Source organism: Lampris incognitus, chromosome 13 (assembly GCF_029633865.1).
Source record: "Lampris incognitus isolate fLamInc1 chromosome 13, fLamInc1.hap2, whole genome shotgun sequence".
NCBI classification, from domain to species: Eukaryota; Metazoa; Chordata; class Actinopteri; order Lampriformes; family Lampridae; genus Lampris; species Lampris incognitus.
The window spans coordinates 33363866-33383327 of record NC_079223.1 but is presented as its reverse complement, the minus strand read 5'-3'; the positions used below and the strand labels follow the sequence as shown (position 1 = coordinate 33383327).

At 43.9% G+C, this 19462-nt stretch overlaps 1 protein-coding gene across 1 annotated transcript in view; it reads left to right on the top strand.

Annotated features, from left to right (window-relative positions):
* The window catches only part of LOC130122460 (protocadherin-15-like), a 299505-nt gene extending 297469 nt beyond the window's left edge, over positions 1 to 2036 (top strand). Inside the window, exon 38 of the mRNA XM_056291387.1 lies at positions 171 to 2036. Within this exon, the coding sequence (XP_056147362.1) occupies positions 171 to 2036 (1866 nt within the window). The remainder of the gene's footprint in view (positions 1 to 170) is intronic.
* Positions 2037 to 19462: the final 17426 nt, after the last annotated feature.

Sequence of the window (19462 nt, the reverse complement as noted above, 5' to 3'; positions counted from 1 at the left end):
TGTCTAACCTTTTAACATGAATGTCAAATACACAATGATGGTCATGTTCATAAAATTACTAAATGATTTTACAGATTGAGATCTCTGTGCATTATTGTAATGACCATTTTATTGTTTCACATGATAGCTGAGTCATGAAAAGCTCGCTAAATTAAATGTGACTGTCTTAGGGCCGAGGCAGAGGCAGGGGTCGTGGCGGCATACGAGGTAGAGGTCCTCCTAAGAGGGTAGGATTTAGAGACTTGCCACCAGATGATGAAATTAAACAGGCTGAGCCAGCAGAGGATGGCGAGCCTTCCAAGGCTGCCAAGAAGCTAAAGTCTGTCATGAAACTCAGCAAACTATTGGCTGCCAGCAAAGGAGACCAGAAATCAGGTGTTGGTCCCTCTGGACCCTCTCCATGGAAAAAAGCCAAGATGTTCAAGATGTTTGGCACAGGGAAGAAGGACAAGGATTATGCCAAACTGATGTCAGCCCGCCGTATTGACAGCCAGGAGAGTCTTGCTGGTGGACCAGCAGGAATGGGACCAATTGACAGGAAGTCTGATGCCCGGAGCCGGCTTGGCAAAGTTCTAAAGAAAATCAAACTAGGCAACAAGTTTCAGGCCCGAAGGAAATCTCAGAGTAGTGTGAGTCGTGGTTCTGCCACAGGCAGCGAGCAGGACGAGGACGCCTCCCAAGTCGCCAGTGAAGATGAAAAGAAGTCTAAAGTGTCTATTAGTGTGACCGAGAGCGAGCCAGAGGCAAGTGGAAGTGGAACAGGTAAGGAGAAGGGCTCTGATGAAGAATCCTCAGAGAGAAGCAGTGTTGACAAAGATTATTTAAAAGTCGATTTGGACAGAGATGATGCCAACGAAAGCACTGTGGACTCAGAAGAGGAGCCTGATGAAGAGCCAGGGGAATCTGATGAGGAAAGCAAGTCCAAGTCTGAAGTCGAGGAAACTGAGAGGGAATCTTTCACAGAGAAAGAATCCGATTCAGAGAAAGAATCAGAGTCAGAGAAATCATCAAGGACAGAGAAAGAATCAGGAACTGAGAAGGGGTCAGAATCTGAGGAAGAGTCAGAGTCAGGGACGGGCACAGTAACAGAAAAGGAGTCAAGTACTGAAAAGGGTTCAGCAACGGAGAGAGATTCTGTTGAAGAGTCTGAGGAGGAAGAAGAACGTGAATCTTCTGACCACTCCTCCATGAAGTCATTCGCTACTGAGGCAAGTAAACAGAGTGGTGCTTCCGGCATTAGCGGAAGTGGTAGTGGTAGTGGAAGAGAGAGTGTGAGCGGGAGTGAGAGTGGTGGAACAAGTAGTGCTAAATCTGCAGATGGATCAAGTTTGAGGTCATCACAGATATCCCATTCTTCCAGAAGATCATCAGAAAGTGTAGGGAAATCAGACGAGTCCAAGAAGGGAAGCAGTGAGACTGAATTAGGCACCGGAACAGATAATGACACAAAAACAGGCAGTGGTGAAGGCCCTTTGTCTGATGGGTCCAGCCAGAGCCAAATGTCTGGGTCAGAGAAAAGTGGTTCAGAAGATGGAGGGTCCTCCTCTAGGAGCCAAATGACAAGCCAGATGTCCCAGGGTAGCGAGGACAATTCTACCAATGGTAGCTGCCGTTCCCAGAAATCTGTACTGACCAGCAGGTCCGATGACACCATAGAAGAAGAGAGTGAGGAGGAGGAGGATTCAAATTTAGAAGACTCTGAAACTGCCACAGAGAGCAAAGAGTCTTCCAGTGACAATCTCAGGGATGGAGCAGTGTCCACAAGGTCTGGTAAGGATTCTGAGGCTCCTGGCTCCTCTGCCCCCTACTCAGGGCCCCCATATGGCACTGAAATCAGAAGCATTGGTTACACCTCTGAGGAGACATATGGAGGACTCTCCCCTATCACTGAGGTGGATGAGGACGCCATCTCCTCCGATAGGTCTTTAGCCAGTGGTTCTGGGTCGGAAACAGGCAGCACATCAAAGCAGTCAGAAGACATGAAAGAGACGTCAGAAACTGATTCAGAGTCTGAGGGGAATTCAACAGCTTTCTAAGGAGATACACGTTCGGCTGTGAAGTAAGGCTGAATAAAATCAATTACTCTTGCATGGGAGTGAAAAGAACACTGAGTGACTCTGTGGAGTGTTTCAAATGAGTTTCTCTTTTTCTCATTTTTCCTCAGCAAGGAAAAACTTTGATTCCTGCTATAGAATTTGATAGTTCTGTTTTCTCCATTTGCTCACTTTTTCTACTTCTTCCACTCTTCCATCCATCCATTATCCAAGTCTTCCACTCTTTGAATTCACATATTTGAGTATGGGTGTGTAGGTGTCGCTTGCTTTTCAACAGAATTATTCCCTTGTGTCTGCTGTGAGTGATACTATGCATATTGCAGCGTAATGTTGCATCATACTGAAGCACCATTTGCATTTTCCCCCATCATTGCTCTGTTTAACTGATACACAATTTATGAAAGCCCTGCACTATATGTCAACTCCAACCTTCTCTCTGTTCTTTATAGCCTGGGAGAAAAAAGCGCATTAAGCTGGTGGTAGATCGAGAGTATGAGACCAGCTCTACAGGAGAAGACAGTACCACAGAGCCCCAACGTAACCGACTGTCCAATGTCAACAGCCACAGCAACATCAATGGGAACATCTACCTCGCCCAGAATGGCACTATTGTCCGAACCAGGCGGATGCCCCACCCCAACAACCTAAAGCTGGGGTCTCCATCCCGGTTGGGCAAGCAGTTTAAGAAATTGGATAAACTGGGTGTGACTCATGAAGAGAACCTCTCCATTAATAGCCTTGGGGGAACAGGAAATGAAACAGGAAGTGGAACGGGTACGTGTGTGTCCTCCACTGTGGATGTTAACCTGAATACTCAACCTCCATGTGGCTCCTTAGGATCTAACATCACAGGTCTTACAAGTTTTGGGTCTAAAACTAGTATTGCCAAGGCCCTGATTGACAGAAATAACAGTGGTCCATGTGGCACTGATGAGCAAGAGACTTCAGTTGACAACCACAATGGGAGCAGGGAGACGCTGGAGTGCCACAGCGACCACACATTATCAGATGAGGAGGAGCTATGGATGGGACCCTGGAACAGCCTGCACATACCCATGACCAAACTCTGACTGGCCGTGCAGGAGACTAGTTTTCACAAGTTTTGGTTCATTTTATCCTTTTTGCCATTCTATTTTGTATTTGTTAAGAGAATGAGCATAAAAATTGATTGTATGACTCAGCTGTTGAAGCAGCAATCACTGTCCATGGCAGATGACTGCACTTATGATCAGTTTTATTATTTCTCAAAACTGATTTGATGAAATATGAATATCAAAACTGTGTCCTATCAAGTGTTTAGCACAGATAGGGATGCTACCCATTGGGAAGTAGAGCCGCAAGGCCATGTGAAATACAAACGTTAACGTTACCTGTATTTTACTGTAATTGGATTTTGTAATCCCAGCAGCAGATGGACCTCTCTCATTCAGTGATCTTCCTTTTTCTTTTTCTTTTTCTTTCTTAAAACGGGTTCAGAAACCAATCTAATAGAAATTGTCATTTGTGTGGATATGGGAAGATTATGCCTGATGTCACAGACATTTACAGAGAAATCATGGTAATATGAGCAAATTGTGAATATATAGTATACGTATGATGCAGTGAAAACTTATTTTGCTAAAATGGTATTTTATTTGAAAATAATGAAGATTATCTTTAAGTATTTTTTGTCGTGATCACTTGACAGTGATTTTGAAAATTTATCTGAAAATCTATAAAATTATTTTTGTCAATTTTGTATCTAACAGATGACAGAAATTCTAACATATGACATAAAAGTCAATGTGTACATGTCTGTCAGACTTGTATTTCAACAACAAAGTATGATATGATCATTTTCAGTTTTTTATATAGGACATTTGTAACTACAGAATGTGGTATTTTCAACCCCTTTACATAACACAGACTCACTATTCAAGATCTTTTATTATTCAGTACATCAGGTCCCCATTCTTGGTGGGGAAGAAAACTTACCAAATAATGTACCAGACTCAACAATAAAATTCTAATCAGATATGCTTTGAAATGTGAAGCATCATAATTGCTGGGAGTTCACTGTTTCAGTCTCGCTAATAAAACACTCCATCAAAATGTCTTTATGCATGCTCAATAATCCAAGAAAGGAAATCCCAGAAAGTTGAATCAGTTCATCTGGATGCAACATTTAGTGGGAGAAACATTTCATCACCCATCTAAGTGACTCTGTCAGTCTCAGCTGACTGCAGGTATCCCCACTCTTACGAACAATACAGTTGCATAACAACCAAAACCAGCGACCGGTTTCATATGTAAATTGTTGTTACCATTAATTAGAATTACAATGGCCGGAACGCCCCGGTGGCCCACCTGGTAGATAGTGTACCACATATAGGCTGAGTCCTCACCGCAGCGGCCTGGGTTCGAATCTAGCCCGGGCCCTTTGCTGCATGTCGTCCCCTCTCTCTCTACTATTGCTATCAAATAAAGGCGGAGAATGGCAGAAAAATTATCTAAAAAAAAAAAAAGAATTACAATGGCCATGTGTACTATTCGCAGAGGATTGGAGAATAGTTGCAATCATAGCATGGTAAGATGGCGACAGATTTACGCTTAGCCCCCCCCACCCCGGTTCAGGGGTAGTCATTTCCTCTTCACATGGATGGCCTCTTTGACTCCCAATTCAAACCAGCGTTCCTCCCTATCAAGGGTGTGCACATCCTCATCCTTGAAAGAGTGGCCACTGACCTGTAGATGGATATAGACTGCAGAGTCCTGTCCTGGTGCGTTAGCTTTTCTGTATTGTGCCATCCTCTGCTGGTAAACATCAACAATTAAATATCACCAATTGCAATTTCAGAGTCTAAGAAGGCTAACCTGTCATTTTTCACATCCTCTGATGGACTTGATGTGGTTGTCCACAGAGGTGATGGAGGACATTTAATTGTTAATGTTTACCATAAATCAACTGATCAGTACTTAAAGTTTGGCTCTCATCGTCCACTGGAGCACAAACTAGGAGTCATCAGGACACTGAACCACCGAACTGACAACGTCCCCACTGACACAGCGGTCGGGGAAGGGGAGACATCCCACATTAAACAGGCCCTGGCTGTGTAGTTATCCTAACTGGGTGTTTGTCAAAACCAGGAAGACACCCAAACAGTGCACCAGCCAATCAAAGAGCAGAAAGACAACAGCTGCCTACGCGTAGACCAGTGGCGATTCCGTATGTGGCGGGAGTGTCGGAAAAGCTTAGCGCATATGTTCCAAACATTACGTCTCGGTTGCTTTCAAACCCCAAAACACTCTGCGCCAGAAATTGGTCCACCCCAAGGACCGGTTCCCCAGCACAAACAGCAATATAGTGTACGCTGTGAAGTGCCGGGAGGATTGCCGTGACTTGTACATCGAGGAAACTAAACAGACACTGGCCAAGAGGATGGCACAACGCAGGAGAGCTAGCACATCAGGCCAGGACTCCGCAGTCTACACCCATCAGCATGCCAGTAGCCACTCTTTCAAGGATGAGGATGTGCACATCCTTGATAGGGAGGAATGCTGGTTTGAATGGGGAGTCAAAGAGGCCATCTATGTGAAGAGGGAACGACCATCCCTGAACTGGGGGTGGGGGGGGGGCGCCTAAGAGTACATCTGTCGCCATCTTTACAATGTTGTGATTGCAACTATTCCCCAATCCTCTGTGAATAGTACACATGGCCACTGTAACTCTAATTAATGGTCACGACAATTTGCATATGAAAACGATCACTGTTTTCGGTTGTGATGCAACTGTGCCAGTTTCGGTCATTATGCGACTGTATTGTTTATAAGGGCGGGGGTACCTGCAGTCAGCTGGGCCTGATGGAGTCACTTGGATAAGTGCTGAAACATCTCCCCCACTAAACGTTGTGTCCAGATGAACTGATTCAACTTTCTGGGAAAACACTCCATCCTTCTACTCTGAGAATGGTACTTAAAAGCTAATGCTAATAGTGGCCCATGTTTTTTTTGGGAAGTTAATTACAGTGTAATGATCTGTGCCCTTAAAGATGTGAGGGGAGATTAAGAATATAGAGACTGATTAAAATTAAATGAGTGATTGAGTACTTGGAGTTCTGTAATGCTAGCGAAGGTAGAATATAAGGAAGTGTACAGCACTTGGACTAAAGCTCATAAAAATACATTAACCACAAGAGAGGTCAGAATGGGGCATCTACTCTGCAGCGGGCATTCGTCTAAAAAAAATAGCAAGAACAGCCATGTGGGATATGAATAACTATCTCTGAAAAGCATACTGGAAATCTTAGAAATTGAGTCTTGGGCCCAATTTCTCACCCCGTCAACATCGATTGCTTCAAGAAACACAGACGGCTTTCACATCTTCATACACGTTCCCTTTGTTATCTGGTTTATCAGAGAGATTGACAGGTGCAACACATCGCGAGTGGCATTTACAAAAATTGTTCTGTTGTCAATCACGCTGTGACGACGCCAAACCAAGTTCACAGAATGCTTCGCAGGCTGTAGTTCACAAGCTAGCTGGAGCCGCATGCCAGAGTGAAGTGGGTTGAAAGGAAGCTCAGAAAATAGGTCGCGGGGGGGGGGCTTTTTTCCCCACCGTAACACACTGGGTGTCCTGAAGGATCAAAGCCCATCTCTGCATTGTGCTGATGGGGAAAAAGACCAAGTATTCGAGATCAGCCTATTGCCTGAGTCAATCCAAACCGGAATTAATGTGGATTAATACATGGATTACTCTACTGCACGGCAAAGGCTCATGACAGTCCCGTCCATAGCGAGCCTACCTCGTAACGAGCAGTCCTCTACACACGTTTACTAAGTCCTTTCGCTTTGTCTCTCCCTCCAGACTGGCGGTTTGATGTATTCTAGCGATATTCTCATAAAAACTTTGCTCATTAAACTTCCACGCTGACGCTGTTGTACAGCATCCTAGGGTGCGCGCGAACACCGAATCCAGGTGCGCGACACTTCACCGCGTGCACGTATAAATTAACGGTAGGTGTGCACGTGTGCCCTGATTCTCATGGCACCTCCGGGTCCTTGATTGGGTTGAAGTCAAGGACTCCAAGTCGGCAGCCAAGTTTCATCAGGGCCATTTTTGTACACCTCGTGACCCGCATTGAAACAGCACTGACTGTTTTTTTCGATCATCTCTTACTGACAAGATGACATCACAAGGGAGAAATAACCGTGTTTACACTGGACCCTGTTGCCTCTACGCTTGTGTGGATGATGCTGCATCTTTGGGGTTTGGCGTTTGGCTTTTTTTTTTTGAATAAATAGATTCCAGTTATTCTCATTAAAAAAAACATAGATGGGGAGGATATATGCCGGAGGACTATCTATAAAAGATTTCACAGAGGAGCCATTATTTTTATCTTAAATATCTATTCTAGTTGAATCTTAAAACAATGACTATTTGTGCAAAGAGTAATGAATAAATAAGTAAACAAATAAAACTTAGATTAATAATTGTCTGTTTCAAATCAATAAATGTAATCTCCGTTTCCAAATAACTCGTCATTTTAAAAGCCATGGGATATGTGCCGATATGTAAAGCTCTCTCTCTGTCTCTCTCTAACTATTGATCTGTTATCGACACATACCCAGCCCTGCAAACACAGCTGCGCTTATTAGATTGGCCGTATCATCCACCCCGCACACACACACACACACACACACACACACACACACACACACACACACACACACACACACACACATCTGTTTTGATCACTTTTGGGAACATTACATAGACTTACTTTCATTCCCTAGCTATTAGATCCAGTGTGAACCATCAAAACTACATGCCTAACTTTAATCCTTACTACCCAAACCTGAACCCATGACCCAAAAATCAGCTTTTACCGAATTGGGGGACACAGCTTTTGTCCCCAACTCATGGATGATTTCTGGTTTTTCTATCAAAATGGGGATCAAAGGTCCCCATTTTGATATTTGGGGTGTGTGTGTGTGTGTGTGCGTGTGTGTGTGTTGCACTTCTACCTTTGTGAGGACCAATTTGAGTTTTTAACCATCAGAGTGAGGGCATTTTTGCAAAGTGAGGTCATTTTGGCCAGTCCTCACTTCTTCAAGGGTCTGGTGTAGGGTTAAGACTTGGGTTTTAGGATTAGAATTTGGATTAGTTTAGGGCAAGGGTTAAGTTTAGGCATGTGGCTCTGATGGTTAGGGTTTTGGGCTGGGGAGTGAATGTTGCCAATGTGGGGTACTAACGAAGATAGAGGTACAAGTGTGTGTGTGTGTGTGTGGGGGGGGGGGTTATCTGGATTCATATGTATGTATGGTTTAGTGTGCATCTTCCATCTTCCATTGCAGTTTCAGATGAGCTCTTCTTTAATGTAACTCCCGGCAGCAACAAAACCTTAAGTATGCTTGGATGTTATTTACAATTCCACAATGCAGTTTCCTGTTGGCTGTGCTAATTTTAGAACAAGAATGATAAGTTTTGCACCAGAAGCTTGAAATCCTTTATCATAAAAGGATACAAAGTTTATCCATGTCACGAAGAGGAATTAGTACAAATTGGATCTGAGGCCGGGTGTCCCCAATTTCTGGCCTATTTTTGCCTTTTCAGCGGGAGCTAGGACCATCAAAGCTATTCCAAATATCCAAGGTCTATGCAGGCCATCCTCCAGACCCAGAAGTGGTGTGACGTATTGGCTATGCATGTGGAGGGTTTCAATTAGTGCAGAGATTTTAGGGTGGGAGAGTTTAATCAACATTTGTGACGATGAACACTGCCGAGTCAAAAAATGAGGGAAGGAGGGCTCAAATGTTTAATCTCATTAATTGTTCCTCAAAAGTAGCACGTAGCTCTGCTGGCAATATTGACTGGCTAATGGAAGTCTGGACACTTGCTTTAGTTTATGAAAATTTGTATATAAAAAAAATGTACTAAATTTTAATGCCACAAGTTTGGATTTTTTCAAATGTGCTAATGACACAAATTAATATATTCTGGGTATCCTGACAGTTTTTCCATCCTCCCAAATTATTCTTAATGTGCTTTTTTTGAAATAGCCCATAACCTACCATGGGAATCAAGATTATATGACAGAAGATATTAAGATTTGGTCTATATCTTAATCGTCTGACTCCATGAAATCTTACATTTACTACCTCTGAAGCCTAAATTTGCAATAGCTGCAAAGCACATTAGCCAAAATTAACAACATGCTCAAGTTATTAATGCTTGTTCATAATTTCTACCATCTTGCCCCTATGATTTAGGCCTCATTAAGGTTATTACATTTCCAATACATCAAATTTAACTAATTATCAATTGATCATGAAAATGATCTGTTACGTCCATACTATTACTCCATAAATTACAATATCCATTAAAAAAATTCATTTTGATATGAATTTATTTCTGCCAAGATGGATATTGCTTCAGGTTGAACTTGCCTGCAGGCGTTCTGATTTTCCGCAACAGTAATACTATAACAGACCCATTGACATAAATCATGATGGAAAAATACTGTTCTGCTTCACAGTGATCCATAAATCTCAGAGGACTGGGAGGAAATCAGGCCCTGGGAGGTTGATTATTCACACATGGAGGAGTCTGCAAAGTTATTAGTGGCTATGTAGGTACCAGGCAAGGTGAAGGGTCATGTCCTCTGTCTACAAGGCTGTGACAGCTTGCTTTTTCTAATTGGCCTTTTGAGGGCTTGTTTCTGTCTCTTAGTTAAATGAGTGCACTGGGCTCCTGCATGAATTCAAATCTCCCCGGCTTCTCTTAACCAATGAACAAATTTATCGGCTTGCCGAGGATATAGTGCAGCTGTAACACATATAGACCAACCGTGATCTGGATGGGGTAACATTTACTTTGACAGGAAAGAGGAGTACTATATAATAAGCAGAGACATTTTACAGAAATACATCAGTGATTGAGTGGTAATCAAACATTTATAGTGAATGTAAAATAAGAAAATAAATTGGGCGGGAGGGAGATCTCAGAAAACTGTTTCTATCCAAATATCTCACCACAGCATGTCATTGTATGGATTAATGGCTCCCCGTCTTGAATTGTTGCAGATATGAACACTTTTCTCATGTCATGTGTGGCCTGCATAACATGCTCTTAAAGCAGTTAATGCACTCAGAGGTTTTACTATTAATATTATTTTTATCACAAATGTTCTGCTGAATTGTCACATCTCCTGTCAGTCAACTTTTCGGGAAATGAGTAACACTTTGCTCATTTCATTAACATTAAACATTTTCAACAAGTTGTAAACAATGAGGAGTTTAGTGCTGCACAGTGTTGGGCAAGTTTCTTTCAAAATGTAATGTGTTACATATTACAAGTTACTTTAATTTGAAAGTAATGAGTTACTTTAAAACATTACTGTCTGTGTAGCGTAATCATTACTGATTACACTAGTGTTGCCCTACTCTCATCAAAATAACCACAGAAGTATAATTATGGAAGAGGGTAGTGTTTCGTAGTAGGTAATCAATCAAAGCGCAGACGCTCAAGTTTACTGTAGTTCATTACAAATCCAGTGGTGGGCGATATTGTATAACCTAATGAAGCTGTAGACCTGAAAGAGTTTATATTAACAACAATATATCTTTTATGCATACTCGGTAATCCAGGTATGTCCAGTGAATAGTACACATGGCCATTGAAACTCTAGTTAATGGTTACCCCCCTATTTGCATATGAGGTTGACCGCTGGTTGTGGTCGTTACGCCACTGTATTGTTTGTAAGGGTGGGGATACCTGCAGTCAGTCTAGACTGAAGAGGTCACTAAGATGAGTGATGAAACGTATGTCAATAAACGCTGTGTCCAGATGAACCGATTCAACTTTCTCTGACATATTAACAATAGTGTGATGATACAGAAAATTAAATAGCGCAGACCTTTTTTAAATAAACGAATGGCCTTGGGCACATGGATGGGCAGGCAGACAAACGATCAAATAAATTATGTTCTCGTCCTTTTCTTTGACAAACTGAAACTAAAGGGAGTGTAACTGGTTATTTTCTTGCCCGGTGCGGGATTCGATACGAGGTGTACTGTACCACAAGGCGACATCACTAACCGCTCAGCTAAAGGGTCAGACCTGTTAAATAGGGGCTAACGTGTCTTATTAGTAGTTTACAGTCGTCACCCTCTCCCGGAGAGACTTCTGAGGATCTGCACACTTCCGGATCCCACCGCTGCCACCAACGTAACCGGTTATTTTCTTGCCCCGTGCGGGATTCGAAACGAGGAGTACTGCCCCACAAGTCGACATCACTAACCGCTCGGCTAAAGGGTCAGAGCCGTTAGCTAGGGGCTAACGTGTATTATTAGTAGTTTACAGGAGTATACCCATTTCGACAACACGGAGTCTGAATCTGCAGCCATCGAATTTCGGCAACAGATGGTGGCCATTGCACACCTCTTGCAAACAAACAAACAGGTTAGGTCAAAATACATCATTGCCCAATATAACAAAAGTACGTCTCAAACGTCTGTACATATTGTAACGTGCATGGATAAGTAGACACGTTGGTCCTAGATTAACGAGTCGGAGCCTTTAGTCGACTGGTTAACGTTGTCGCTTGCGGAGTGGGATATACGGGTTCGCGCTATGGCGACGGTCTCCCTGGCTGCTTCTCGAATTCGCTGTAATAAAACAATAATGACAAACATTAATAACAATATACATTAGAAATGTATAAAAGATAAGCTGCATATGTAATACAAAAAATGAGCAATATGTATAAACGGGACATTCTTATGGAGATATTTGTTTCTGGTGGCGCACTGGCGGAAGTAGCACGGTGTGGATGAATTCCCGAGGAAAAAAAGGCCTCAATACACCAGGCACGGACGCGGCGGGACACTTCTGCTGCAGCAGAACGTGTCCATAATCAACTGACGCCTGGGGTTGGTCTATTTTCTCTCTCTCTCTCTCTCTCTCTCTCTCTCTCTCTCTCTCTCTCTCTCTCTCTCTCTCTCTCTCTCTCTCTCTCTCTCTCTCTCTATGGTTCGCGGCCCTTCAACAGGTATAGAACTGTGTAAAAAAAACGAGTACAACCTGTTTAAAATTACTAAAGTAAATACCTTATTGTACCAGAGGCAATGCAACCACATTAAAATCAAACAATCAAATCAATGTGTAGCCATGATCCTGAAGTCCAAGCCACCTAGTTAATCAATTCATTACCAGTTAAAACATTTGCCACTTAACTTACCCATTCATAGGCAGTTTTGGGGAGGAGTTAACAGGGGCCAGAGCCCCTGTAACACTGAGCTTGGACCCCTTGTGGCCCTCCTCTTAACGAAGAGTCTACAATAATAATAAAATGATCGATTTCGTGCGACGATATGGTGCTGACGCGAAAGGCGGAACAATGTGGCTAAACATTTTAGTCGAATCCCTTCGAGCGGTACACCACCACTGTCTGGATGAAGCACGAAAGAAGGTAGATTACCGCCCCCCGCCCCCAATCCATCCATCCATCCATCCATCCACCCCCTCTGCCGATCCGAGAGGGCTGCAGAGGAGATGGCGATCCCGGGGAGGGCCACCAGACGCTTTTCCCGATACGTGTGGAGTCATTTTCACCTGAAAGTAAGGAGTTTCGCCCGGGGATGTAGCGCTTGAAAGGATCACAGTATTCCCCCCAGTTTCCCCTTCGGAACAGGCGCCCTGACCGACCAGAGGAGGCGCTATTGCGGCGACCAGGACACATACCCACATCCGGCTTCCCGCAGACACGGCCGCCCGACCAAGCCGGAGGCAACACGGTTGTTGGAACTAGGCTCCTCGTGTTGGTAGGCGAAGGACTAGACCGCTACGCTACCAACCACCAGCCAGTTCTGCCCAGAAGCAAGAATCAAAGCGAAACGTTGCGAGACTACCACGAAGACCTAAAGGTAAGCAAAACCGTTTTATCTGTGCAGTTGTTACAAGGTAAGACTTCTGGTCAGGAAATGTCGACTAGTTAACTTAATGGAAGCCAGCGTAAACGGCTACAGCTAACAGCTTTCTTGCATTAACCCTTTCGCGCGTACGGTCACACCGGTGTGATTAGCCGTATGCTAAAACCGATGCGATTAGAAAACTAGATTATAAAAATTCTATCTAATTTTCGTTTTAAGGAAGCAGCGATTTAATTAGCAAATGCTAACTGAAAACTATGAGAAGCTTAATAACGCTAATGAAAACATAACGAACCATGTAACGTAACGCGCGACACACCATAAAAAATAAGTTACATGCCAAAGGGTTTAAGCTTTTTTCGTTAGTGTTTGGAAGAACATTCCTCTCTTTGTGAATGGTTACCCTGGGTGGATTGCCTGAGTTGATTCAGTGGCCACAGTCTAGCCATTGAAAAGGGCAGACTGAAAATCTTGGCTACCAAAAGAGCAAAGAATATGTGGTCACTGTACGGCAGGTGAGGTCGAGACAGCGATGCACTTCCTCCTAAATCCTGAGAAATCCCAAAACATGAGAAAAATACCAGGAGAAATTTGAAAACCAGATTCCAAATGTTCTGTTCCTGGATGAGGAAGAGCAATGGCCACTTATTTTAGGAGAGAGCCAAAGTGCACACCTTGTGGCACAATATGTCAGAATGCCATAGTTATAAGAGTCAGTGAGTGACCAAAACACTGTCAATTACTGTCAGTTGCGGTTCAAGTGCTGTTCTATCTTTCTGCCAGTTCTACCTGTTCCTTTTACCATTTATTTTATTTTATTTTTGGTACTCTGTTGACCTGTTTCGCTGTCACCTGCTTTGGCAACATTGTAATTAATGCGGTCATGCCAGTAAAGCATTATTGAATTGAATTGAAATTGATGGCATGCATTTGTCTCCATCGGTATATATAGTTATAATAAGGCTATATAGTTGTGAAATGTAAGCACAAAAGCTACCACAACACAAATTAATTCAAGCACGCTGGCAACAGTATATTAATATTCTGGGTTGCTGAAGTGTTGTGTGTTATCATCCAAATTAAAAGAAAAAAATGACATTATGTCCTGTTGGGCGGCCCCCATAAATAAAAACGACAATGATGAGGCAGACATTGAGACAGAACCAGATGATCCAGATTTTGAGAGAGCTGAAGAAAAACAGCGAGAAATGGAGAGTGCCACAGAGAGAAAGCCAGAGGACTTGTTAGCAGGAGAGACTGGTTTTCAAAGTGAGGGCACAGAGCAGGAAGGAGAGATGGATGAAGATCCTGAGAGTGCAGCTGAGGGTGACATACAAGCGGTGTGTGAGACACAGACAGAGGATACATGTGCATCCACACATCTGAGTCATATGTCCATCTTAAATGGCTAACTATACAAAGACAGATGTACGAAGGTGCACTGAGAACTCCAGTGATCAAGGGACACTTGATGGGCGTGTTGATTTATAGCTCTACGTAACATTATGGATAGATTGCCTGCGAGTACTGCATGGGATAGCCCAAGAATGCAATGGTGAAAGATGTCTTGAGGCTCGAGGTCTGCTGGCACAGATAGATCTTGAATTCATTGTGCATTTTATTACACTCCGTAAAGTGTTTGGAGAAACAAAACTTCTCTCTGATATGCTACAGTCTTCATCACTTGACTTTTCAAAAGCTGTTGATTTGGTTGAAGCTTTAGTTCAGATATTGAATGACTTCAGGTAGGAGTAATTTTTGATAATTTGTGGGATGAAGTGTTGAACATTTCTTAGCAATGTGATACTGCAATACAGCCAACTGCAAAGCGACAAAAAAGGCTTAACTCTAAACTCTGTGAACACTGTGCACTGACTTCTGTTGGTCAGAGAGAGTCAGAACCAGATAAGGACGGGTTTTGTACAGCCTTTTTTCTTTCCCGTCAATGACCTTAACAGGCGGTTTTCAAAGAAAAACTGTGACATAATGAATAATATCCAAGCTCTAAACCCCATTTAGAGCTCGATTGTCTACTACTACTACTTTCGGCTGCTCCCGTTAGGGGTCGCCACAGCGGATCATTCAATTCCTTTTCTTCCTGTCTTCTGCATCTTCCTCTGTCACACCAGCCACCTGCATGTCTTCCCTCACCACATCCATAAACCTCCTCTTTGGCCTTCCTCTTCTCCTCTTCCCTGGCAGCTGCATATTTAGCATCCTTCTCCCAATATACTCAGCATCTCTCCTCCACACATGTCCAAGCCATCTCAATCTTGCCTCCCTTGCTTTGTCTCCAAACCGTCCAACCTGAGCGGTCCCTCTAATATAATCATTCTTAATCCTGTCCTTCTTCGTCACTCCCAGTGAAAATCTTAGCATCTTCAACTCTGCCACCTCCAGCTCTACCTCCTGTCTTTTCATCAGTGCCACTGTCTCCAAGCCATATAACATAGCTGGTCTCACAACCATCTTGTAAACTTTCCCTTTAACTCTTGCTGGTACCCTTCTGTCGCAAATCACTCCTGACACACTTCTCCACCCACTCCAACCTGCCTGTACTCTCTTTTTCACCTCTCTACTGCACTCCCCGTTACTTTGGACAGTTGACCCCAAGTATTTAAACTCAAATGCCTTTGTCACCTCCACTCCTTGCATCCTGACCATTCCACTGTCCTCTCTCTCATTCACGCATAGGTATTCCATCTTGCTCCTACTGACTTTCATTCCTCTTCTCTCCAGTGCATACCTCCACCTCTCCAGGCTCTCCTCAACCTGCACCCTACTCTCGCTACAGATCACAATGTCATCCGCGAACATCATCGTCCATGGAGACTCCTGCCTGATCTTGTCCGTCAACCTGTCCATCACCATTGCAAACAAGAAAGGGCTCAGAGCCGATCCTTGATGTAATCCCACCTCCACCTTGAACCCATCTGTCATTCCAACCGCACACCTCACCATTGTCACACTTCCCTCATACGTATCCTGCACCACTCCTACATACTTCTCTGCAACTCCTGACTTCCTCATACAATACCACACCTCCTCTCTCGGCTCTCTGTCATAAGCTTTCTCTAAATCTACAAAGACACAATGCAACTCTTTCTGGCCTTCTCTATACTTCTCAATCAACATTCTCAAAGCAAACATCGCATCTGTGGTGCTCTTTCGTGTCATGAAACCATACTGCTGCTCGCTGATCATCACCTCTCCTCTTAACCTAGCTTCTATTACTCTTTCCCAAATCTTCATGCTGTGGCTGATCAACTTTATACCTCTGTAGTTGTTACAGTTCTGCACATCGCCCTTGTTCTTGAAAATCGGTACCAGTATGCTTCTTCTCCACTCCTCAGGTATCCTCTCACTTTCCAGGATTGTGTTAAACAATCTAGTTAAAAAACTCCACTGCCATCTCTCCTAAACATCTCCATGCCTCCACAGGTATGTCATCAGGACCAACTGCCTTTCCACTCTTCATCCTCTTCATAGCTGCCCTCACTTCCTCCTTGCTAATCCGCTGAACTTCCTGATTCACTATCCCTACATCATCCAACCTTCTCTCTCTCTCATTTTCTTCATTCATCAGCCCCTCAAAGTATTCCTTCCACCTTCTTAGCACACTCTCCTCGCTTGTCAGCACATTTCCATCTCTATCCTTGATCGCCCTAACTTGCTGCACATCCTTTGCAACTTGGTCCCTCTGTCTAGCCAATCGGTACAAGTCCTTTTCTCCTTCCTTAGTGTCTAATCTGTCATACAACTCACCATACGCCTTTTCCTTTGCCTTTGCCACCTCTCTCTTTGCTTTACGCTGCATCTCCTTGTACTCCTGTCTACTTTCTTCATCTCTCTTACTATCCCACTTCTTCTTTGCCAACCTTTTCCTCTGTATAATTTGCTGTACTTCCTCATTCCACCACCAAGTCTCCTTGTCTTCCTTCCTCTGTCCTGATGACACACCAAGTACCTTCCTAGCTGTCTCCCTCACTATTTCTGCAGTGGTTGTCCAGCCATCTGGCAACTCTTCACTACCACCCAGTGCCTGTCTTAACTCCTGCCCGAACTCCACACAACAGTCTTCCTTCTTCAACTTCCACCATTTGATCTTCGGCTGTGTCTTCACTCGCTTCCTCTTCTTGGTCTCCAAAGTCATCCTACAGACCACCATCCAATGCTGCCTAGCTACGTTCTCCCCTGTCACCACCTTGCAGTCTCCAATCCCTTTTAGATGGCGCCTTCTACATAAGATATAGTCCACCTGTGTGCACTTTCCTCCACTCTTGTATGTCATCCTGTGTTCCTCCCTCTTCTTGAAATATGTATTCACCACAGCCATTTCCATCCTTTTCGCAAAATCGACCACCATCTGTCCTTCCACATTTCTCTTCTTGACTCCATACCTTCCCATCACCTCCTCATCACCTCTGTTCCCTTCACCAACATGTCCATTGAAGTCCGCTCCAATCACCACTCTCTCCTCCTTGAGTACCCTCTCCACCATGTCGTCCAACTCACTCCAGAATTCTTCTTTTTCATCCATCTCACACCCAACTTGTGGGGCATATGCGCTGATAACATTCAGCAATAAACCTTCAATTTCCAGCTTCATACTCATCACTCTGTCTGACACTCTCTTCACCTCCAGCACGCTCTTGACATACTCTTCCTTCAGAATTACCCCTACCCCATTACTCCTCCCATTCACACCATGGTAGAAGAGTTTGAACCCACCTCCGGTACTCCTGGCCTTACTCCCCTTCCACCTGGTCTCTTGCACACACAGTATGCCTACCTTTCTTCTTTCCATCATGTCAGCCAGCTCTCTCCCTTTACCAGTCATAGTGCCAACATTCAAAGTTCCAACTCTCACCTCCACATGCCTACCCTTCCTCCTCTCTAGCTGCCTCTGGACATGCTTTCCCCCTCTCCTTCTCCTTCGCCCAACAGTAGCATAGTTTCCACCGACACCCTGCTGGTTAACAGTACCGGTGGCGGTCATTGGTAACCCGGGCCTCGACCGATCCGGTATGTAAGTCTTATTTATGATCCGCATATTTGATTTGGCAAAGATTGTACGCTGGAAGACCTTCCTGACGCAACCCTCCCCATTTGTCCAGGCTTGGGACCGGCACTAAGGATACACTGGCTTGTGCATCCTCAGTGGCTGGGTTGTTTAGAGCTCGATTGTATGATTCAAATATTGATGACTTGAAGCATGAACTACATCACTTAAGCTGAATTTTAGAAGGGAAAATACAGACTGGGATACAGAGACCTTCTAGTACAGTCAATGACCTTAACAGGCGGTTTTCAAAGAAAAACTGTGACATAACGAATAATATCCAAGCTCTAAACCCCATTTAGAGCTCGATTTTATGATTCAAATATTGATGACTTGAAGCATGAACTACATCACTTAAGCTGAATTTTAGAAGGGAAAATACAGACTGGGATACAGAGACCTTCTAGTACAGTCAATGACCTTAACAGGCGGTTTTTAAAGAAAAACTGTGACATAATGAATAATATCCAAGCTCTAAACCCCATTTAGAGCTCATTTGTATGATTCAAATATTGATGACTTGAAGCATGAACTACATCACTTAAGCTGAATTTTAGAAGGGAAAATACAGACTGGGATATAGAGACCTTCTAGTACAGTAGAGCTGGTGGTTCATTGAGCCGTATAAACAAGTGTTTTTTGAGCTCTTCAGACTCTGCAAAACAGCAGTCGCAATCCCAGTGAGTTCTGTTTCTTGTGAGTGGAGTTTTTCTACCCTGAAGCTGGTGAAAACTTACCTCAGGTCCACTATAACCAATTTGCCACACCACAACCACGATTGAGCAATCTGGGTGTACTAAGTATTGAGTCTAGGAGGGCAAATGCTTTGAATCTTAACTCATTTGTTGATAGGTTTGCCAAAAATCACAAAAACCACAGAATACAGTTGCTGTAATATGAAATTCTAGAAGGAAAATACAGACTGGGATGCAGAGTAACTGTACGTTACTGAAACAAACACTGTTACTGAAAAAAATACTGTTACTGGTATTTTATGTTGTTTTTTATGCACTATTACTTTATATACTGAACTAAAAAAAATTTTAAAGCTTGAACACTCTTTGTCTCCCCCCCCTTTCCCCCCCCCCCAATTGGCCAATGACCCTACTCTTTCGAGCTGTCCAGGTCGCTGCTCCCCCCCCTCTGCCGATCCAGCGAGGGCGGCAGACTACCACATTTCTCCTCCGATACATATGGAGTCGCCAGCTGCTTCTTTTCACCTGACAGTGAGGAGTTTCGCCAGGGGAACACACATGGGAGGATCATGTTATCCCCCCAGTCCCCCTCCCCCCCGAACAGGCGCCCCAACCAACCAGAGGAGGCGCTAGCGACCAGGACACACACCCACATCCAGCTTCCCACCCGCAGATACGGCCAATTGTGTCCTTAGAGACACCTGACCAAGCCGGAGGTAACACAGGGATTCGATCCGACT